The 7,446-nt window shown below is 33.1% G+C and overlaps 2 protein-coding genes across 2 annotated transcripts in view; one reads left to right on the top strand and one right to left on the bottom strand.

Moving 5' to 3' along the window:
• The first annotated feature begins 865 nt into the window (after window positions 1-865).
• LOC18052866 (probable xyloglucan endotransglucosylase/hydrolase protein 28) lies at window positions 866-3,444 on the top strand. The gene is made up of 4 exons (XM_006448032.2): window positions 866-1,303; window positions 1,406-1,506; window positions 1,832-2,040; window positions 2,567-3,444. Exons 1-4 carry the CDS (start codon window positions 1,117-1,119, stop codon window positions 3,072-3,074), a joined length of 1,005 nt encoding a protein of 334 aa, XP_006448095.1. The 5' UTR covers window positions 866-1,116; the 3' UTR covers window positions 3,075-3,444.
• A 2,438-nt stretch (window positions 3,445-5,882) lies between these two features.
• The window catches only part of LOC18052864 (anthranilate synthase beta subunit 2, chloroplastic), a 4,092-nt gene continuing 2,528 nt past the window's right edge, over window positions 5,883-7,446 (bottom strand). The window contains exons 7-8 of the mRNA XM_006448029.2: window positions 7,240-7,375; window positions 5,883-6,332 (exon numbers count right to left, since the gene is read on the bottom strand). Of these exons, the coding sequence (XP_006448092.2) occupies window positions 6,225-6,332; window positions 7,240-7,375 (244 nt within the window). The 3' untranslated portion in view covers window positions 5,883-6,224. The remainder of the gene's footprint in view (window positions 6,333-7,239; window positions 7,376-7,446) is intronic.

The raw sequence follows: 7,446 nt of genomic DNA, 5'->3' as shown, positions 1-7,446 counted from the left end.
TATTTTTAATATATTCTTTAACTTTCAAATAATTTCTTTTATCAAAATATCACGTATTTTCATACGTGCATACGTAGAAACATGATTTCATTCTTTCCTTGTTAGTTGTCAAGTAAGTAAAAGTGTAAAAATTATATTTATTTAAAAGAAAAAAAAATCAAATTAGTGATCATAAAAAAAAAAAAAACTTTATTTTGTATGTAGATTGTTCAAATTTTAGATTCAACTTTTTACAAGCAAACCATTTCATATATTCTTGCATGCATGAAAACATGATTTCATCGGTTCCTCGTCGACTTTCATGTTAGTGAAAGTGTTTAAAACGTGTATACAAATACTAATGAGTAGTCGATGCAAATAGTTATCTCGTATTATTAGGGATTCAGTTATACTATGTGTACCTCCCTCCAAACAAGGATTTTGTTAAGAGCATAGATAAGTCCTTTTCTAACAAATACTGAAATTTTCCTTAAAAATATTTTCAAAATTATTTTTACTGACTTGCATTTTTTAAACATTTTCTGTTAATCTCTTTGATGTTAAGTTACTCTAAAAATACTTCCTCAACATTGAAGGACAAAATAAATAAATAAATTAATTAATTAAAGAGAAAAATTAAAAAAAAAAAAGAGAGAAAAAGAATCTGAGCAGACAGGACATGTGTTGGCAAATACTTCATGGCTCTTGTCTCCGTTTCATGATTCCTACTAAAACTTTACTTTTGGAAAATAAAAATAAAAATTCCATAAAGTAACTAACAATAACAATAGAAAAAAATGTATTAAAAAAATAATAACAAAAAAAGACACAACAAAATAAATAAAATAAATAAAGGCAATTTATAATACAAAAAAAAATTAAAAATGTCAGAAAACTTACACTCACCAATAAAATGAACTCCGCTTGTCTTCCTTTCTCATGAGCCTTTTGTAACTCTCTCTGTCTCTCTCTCTCTCTCTCTCCCTCTATCTCACAGAACTCTAGTCTCTCGGTCTTCCTCTTCTTGACAAACACGGAGAGATAATATTTAATTTCACCCAAGAACAGAAATACACGCACATATATATATAAACATACACACACAGAGACAGAGCAAAAACAGAGAGAGAAGAAAAGATGGTGGTGTCTTATGAGGGTTGTTTTCTTCTAGTATTTTCTCTTCTTGCTGTAGTTGCTTCTGGGTTGTACAGAAACCTGCCTATTGTGCCTTTTGATGAAGGGTATAGTCATTTGTTTGGGCATGATAATCTTGTTGTTCATAGAGATGGAAAATCTGTTCATTTATCTCTAGATGAAAGAACAGGTCTGTGTTTCTTCTTCTTATTCTTTTTTTTTCCCGTTTTTGTGTACTTAATTTTTGTTCCTGTTAGGGTTTCTGAGTATGACTTTTATTGTGTGTATACAGGGTCTGGATTTGTGTCACATGACCTCTATCTTCATGGTTTCTTCAGTGCTTCAATAAAGTTGCCTGCTGATTATACTGCCGGCGTTGTTGTTGCCTTCTATGTAAGTCATCTTTCCAACAGTTATTTTTTTCCTGAAAAAAAAGGTTTTTTTTCCCTCGTTGTAAGGTTAGCTTTGAAGTTTAATCCGATTCTATTAGTCTGACCCATATGAACCAGGCTTAAAAATCTGATTAGACCATTGATATTTGAATGGTCCGTTTCAGAAATTTTTGTTTTTCATTTTTTATCATATTGGGTAATTAAAAGCTGAAAAAAGAAAATATTAAAACGACACCCAGATGGATTTTTTCTTCTATTTTTAAATTTGCAATTTCATGTGCTTGTGTATCGATGAAGAGCTGGGAATTTTCACTTTTGGTTTGCAGATGTCAAATGGTGACATGTTTGAGAAGAATCATGATGAAATAGACTTTGAGTTCTTGGGTAATATTAGAGGCAAAAATTGGAGGATTCAGACTAATATTTATGGCAATGGAAGCACCAGCATTGGAAGAGAAGAGAGATACAATCTCTGGTTTGATCCTTCTGATGATTTCCATCAGTACAGTATTCTCTGGACTGATTCCCAGATCATGTAAGCATCAACCCTTGGCCATTTCCTCTTTTTTTTTTTTTAAATAAGTTAATGTGACCTGTGTTTACTGATTCTGGGTTGTTGCGTGATGCTAATGTTTGGGGCTGGAGGTTTCTATTTTTAGGAAGTTGGTAGTTTGTATTTTGCAGCACATGCTCTGTTTATTTCCATTACTTGCAATCCCCTGTTTCATCAAAACCACTCTCGCCTCTGTTAGCCAAAGCCAAATATAGTTGTTCCTTGTTTCCTTGTGGAGAAAAGATATAGGAAAAGCAAATAAGAATGAAATTGTAGATCTTTTTTAAGGTTTGAGAATCTATATAACCATGATGTTCATGTGATGATTTAGCATAACACAAATCATTCATCTTCATTCAGATCAACTTTTAGTGTGAGAAAGCCAAAAGGCCTTTGTATTTTTTCTGTTGTTAGACTAGCAAAGAACGGCAAATATTTGACATTGTAAGTTAATGATAATAAGGTAGGAAGGATTAATTAATCTCCATGTCTATTATTTTCCTTGCAGATTTTATATAGACGGTATTCCAATTAGGGAGTTTAAGAGAACTGCATCTATGGGAGGAGATTTTCCTGCTAAGCCGATGTCTTTGTACGCCACAATCTGGGATGGCTCTGATTGGGCTACAAATGGTGGCAAATACCGAGTGAACTACAAATATGCTCCCTATGTGACTGAATTCTCTGACTTCGTACTCCACGGATGTTCATTTGATCCTATTGAGCAAACTTCTTCTAAGTGTGACATAACCGAAAGTTCCAAAGTATCAATCCCTACTGGCGTCTCCCCATCACAGAGAATTAAAATGGAAAACTTTAGGAGGAAGCATATGACCTATTCCTACTGCTATGACCAAATTCGATACAAAGTTCCTCCATCTGAGTGTGTGATCAACCCCCTTGAGGCGGAGCGCCTTAAAGTACACGATCCAGTTACATTCGGGGGAGGGCGGCGCCATCACGGGAAACGACACCACCGAAGCCGATCAAGCGGAACCAAGGCCAATGACGTTTGAGGAGGACTATTATGCTACATGCAGGAGCACTAATTGGTCATCTCTCCTCTTCTAATATCCTTTGAGTTTGATTTACGGAAGTGGGGTTCTGCTATTTTTGTGTATAGAGACAGACAAGGAGATATCAGATAGCACAGATTTTATTGAGGGTGGTAGGAAGGTTTATTGGAATGGTTGGTGGTGGGTATGTATGTGTATAGTTCATTGCCTATTCATTTTATCATTGTTGATGAATGCTGTCTTTTGGCCTTACCTTTTATGTATTGAATTCGGTGATGATTTTTATTTTTGTGCATCTTTTTTGTTTGTTTGGGGGGACACCCTCATGGGTTCAATAAATATAATATGTAGCTTATATAGGGTTATCGTATATTATATGTGTTAGGTATTGATGTTTTAATGTTTTATCATCATTTATTTTGTTTTTATTTCATTTTATATTTTACATAACTTTGGGTCCTAGTACATGAGGGCATTTGCCCAAATATGGTAGCATTTGATGTCTAAAATTTTGGCCCATTTTAGTTGTGTGACAATTATTTTAAGGTGAATCTTGTCATATTAAGAGGACCTTTTGTCAAATGATTTGTTGGAATAGTGAGTTGATGTTGAATGTCACAAGCCACACGGGCGCTGCAAATGGCAGGGATCTTTCTTGCTTTCAAACTAGGACTTGAATTTTCATCAAGCGTTTGTTTGTTGAGAAAATTGATTAGCCTAGCAGTAGAAAATTTTTCTTAATCTAAATGAAAGATCAGAAACATCATGTGAAATTGGACATATAGAAAGATATGAAATAGAAAATTGTTTTAAAATATATATATTTCAATAGATGTCCTCACATGGCATGTATCACAAATAGTAGATGGTAAACATTATCTTATGTAGTGATTTGATTTTATGTTATTGGAAAGACATGTCACACGTGTCCAACTAGAATGGGGTACAGATACTTTGTATGCAAGTCAGTGCCTTAAACCACACACCATTAAGAAGATTTTGGTGAAAGCTACCTAAAGAAGTGGACAGCAGGCATAAAAAATTTCCTGCAAGTCATTATCATTCAGCATTAAATGTTAAGAGCCCACCTGGTCACAAGATTAGCTGCTTTGTAACGCTAAGATTGGTTGCTTTAATTGCGTAACCAAAAAATAAAGAAGAGTGACCCATCTCTTTCAATTCATGGAAAATTTAGGCATTTGAGGTGACAAGAATTTGTCCTCTTTTTTCTCTTTCTCTCCAAAATAAACAGTAAAAGAAAACAAAAGTAAAGGATCACCCCAAAAGAGAGAAGAAGACGACAAGCCGTCAGGCAAATTATATTTTTTCTATTCAAAGACTTTTTTTAATAAAAATAAAATAAAATTCTCTTGTACTTTGGTTTGGCTTCAAAGAAAGTATGAAATAATTGTTGGTTAAAAAAAAAATTAGTACAAAAGATCAAATTATTGTTAACTTTTGTAAGAAGTTTTCTACAGGAAATTCTGAAAAATGGGCTGCGATCAACTGCTGGTAGATTCATTTATGTTAAATCTTTGCAAATATAATTCTTGAAGATCTAATATCACTGTTTTAAATTTGACCAAAAGAGTAGGGTTATTTGAATTCTAAATATTATTTAGAACATTTTATTATTTTATACACTCATTTATTAACTTTAAAAAAAATTGATTTTTTACTTTGTACGCTTTTTAAAATTTTTAAAAAAAACTTCACCCAAACTATTGAATTACTTGACTTTATTTAATTAAAACAACAATAAAACTATCCAACACATTCAATTTTAAGAGATTTAATGCATATGTACAACAATATAATAGAACAAGTAATAAGTTTTTTTTTAACACAATCTTAGTTTTTTTTTAATTCAATATTGGATTTTCACCCAAAATAATTTGCAATGAGAACATCAATAGAAAATATTCTGCAAATACTACCGAAGAAGAAGAAGAAGAAGAAGAAGAAGAAGAAGAAGAAGAGGGTTACAAGAAAAAAGATAATGGCAATTATATCAAACAAAATATCACACATACTTTGTGCTCGATTTTTTTTTTTTGTAGTCAAAATTTTTTCCCCAAAAATATTGAATTGATTCCCTCATTGTTCATCTAAATATTGATTAAAGTTTTGAAAATAAATATTTTAGGACTTAAGGCAAGAGAATTATGCATTGAATGATGAGTGTGCTATATGAATGTTGAAAGTAATTATGTTATATTCACTTACAATAAAATATCTTTAAAAGTAATTCACATGATGAGTATTTTTTGTAATATAAGTTTTTATTAAAATTAGAGTGTTCAAAATAATTTTTAAAGCGTAAGTAGTCCCACCCTTAAGCAAAATATTGAATTTCATTTGAACAAAAGCAATTTTTTTCCTCTTTTTGTTTTTGTTTTGGGCTTATTCAGTTACAGAGGTTTTGGTAAATCTGCTTTGGCAATCAAATAGAGATATACAAACTACAAAGAAATGAAAAATCTTGAAGGAATTAGCTGTACATTTCCACATCACTCGACTTGTCAACCAGCTGCCTTTGAACTGTAATGAAAACTCAGCAACTAGTGGAATATTACTGTAGATTCAAGAGTTCAAACTCTTAACTCTCGTAGTTATCCAAAAGCACTTTTCTCCAAAGTCACAGAAGTCATAAGTGATTCCCATAGAAAAGCACTTCCCACCATCCCATACCGGATGAGTCTTTTGTTTTCCCATTATTATTATTCGTTTTGAACTTGACAAGCATTTCGTTGACTAAGCTGCAAGCAGATACCAAGGTTTATGAAAAGGAAAATATCAAGACATCCATCATGAAAACTTCCAAGAGATTTATGGGGATTAGTTATTATAAAACATTCATCTTATCAAATTATTTTCAAAGCTGATTGTTTCAAAATCTAATCTAAGAACAAATCATTTACGAATCTAATGCAACCCCAAACATCCCCTTGAATACAAATCCTCTCCCCAAGAGAAGCCAACATAGATTGCAACAAATTCTCAAGAGTCAAAGACACTACATATTAATAGACAAGGACCACAAACTTTTGTACTGAATCTTGTAAGGAAAAGAAAATCACTGCATCAGTAACTTTTGCTAGAATAATGAGGTATGCTTGATTGATGAAATATTGCCACATGGCTGATAGTCTAATTCTGAGAATCAGCCGCTTCCTTTCTCACTATCATTTTGATGAAATTGCGAACAATTGTCTTGCCCTCGGTGGTTATAATGCTCTCCGGATGAAATTGAACCCCCTGGTTATACCAGCAATAACAGTTTCAGATTACTTGCAACCAGAGAGGATGGAGAAGAATTATACTTGCAAATCGAATATTATAATTTTTGGGAGCTTATATAAGTTCTTTTAGTACTTTTTTTTTGGGGGTCGTGACAAGATGACATACAACCAATGTTGCACAAATATTCTCTTGCAGGACAACTACGGTCGACATTCATTGCCTTTTTTCAATCAGATGTTTGTCGTCCGACCACATAAGCAGGTGGGGTATCAGAGGCCTTACATGTAATATGAAGGAACTCCACAAGGTGGGGTATCAGAGGCCTTACATGTAACATGAAGGAACTCCACACCCATGCAATATCTTAATGGCATGGAGCAAATAGTCCCAAAATCTCGTTTTAAGAATTTAAAGAACAGTCAATAAAAGAAAGCTTGAGCAAGGAAACTTAAACCAGAGTGGCACATTAAATTGGGAGAGCCAGGAAACTCAATAACCATATTACTGGATAATGAGATTTTATTTTAATTCACCCACTACCAATGTTTCACTGCAAACTAGATGGGGTGTAAGTGTAACCTGTAAGCACATAAGTTTTCATACACTGCTAGTTGGACAATGCAGAAAATTTTGAACAATCAACTTATCCATCTGCAGTTTAGAATGGTTTGCTCACTGGAAGCATGAAAATACAATGGTTGGATAAGGACCGGAGGTAGGTGTCACCTACTCATTCTTAAAAAAATTTCAGATGTATGACAATTTGAATTAATTCATGATGAGGCATTGTCAGACATTTTTCTTTTTCATGCACAGAAAGACATCATTTACCAAAACAAGCACATTCTGACTCTCTTGTAATTTGATAACCAAGCTACTGAAGATAAAGAAGAGCAAAGTGAAAAAGCACAGCGTGTCTTACCTGCAGATGCTTATATTTCTTGTGACGAGCAGCCATTATCAGCCCATCTTCTGTCCATGCTGTAACTTCCAGCGCATCACTAGGAAAGCTTTCTTTCTCAATCACAAGGCTATGATATCTACCTGCTGTGAAAGGACTAGAAGAAGTACACAGATACAAATCATAACCACATTTTCAGTAGCTATTATTTATTAAAATTGAAAAATA

The sequence above is a fragment of the Citrus clementina genome, unplaced genomic scaffold, assembly GCF_000493195.1.
Source record: "Citrus clementina cultivar Clemenules unplaced genomic scaffold, Citrus_clementina_v1.0 scaffold_2, whole genome shotgun sequence".
Classification (NCBI taxonomy): Eukaryota; Viridiplantae; Streptophyta; class Magnoliopsida; order Sapindales; family Rutaceae; genus Citrus; species Citrus x clementina.
This window is presented reverse-complemented; position numbering and strand designations above follow the sequence as displayed.

Coding starts and splice junctions, on each gene's coding strand:
- LOC18052866 (XM_006448032.2), top strand. CDS start 1,117: ATGGTGGTGTCTTATGAGGGTTGTTTTCTTCTAGTATTTTCTCTTCTT. Junction 1,304..1,405: donor ATCTCTAGATGAAAGAACAG/GTCTGTGTTTCT, acceptor GTGTGTATACAG/GGTCTGGATTTGTGTCACAT. Junction 1,507..1,831: donor GCGTTGTTGTTGCCTTCTAT/GTAAGTCATCTT, acceptor TTTGGTTTGCAG/ATGTCAAATGGTGACATGTT.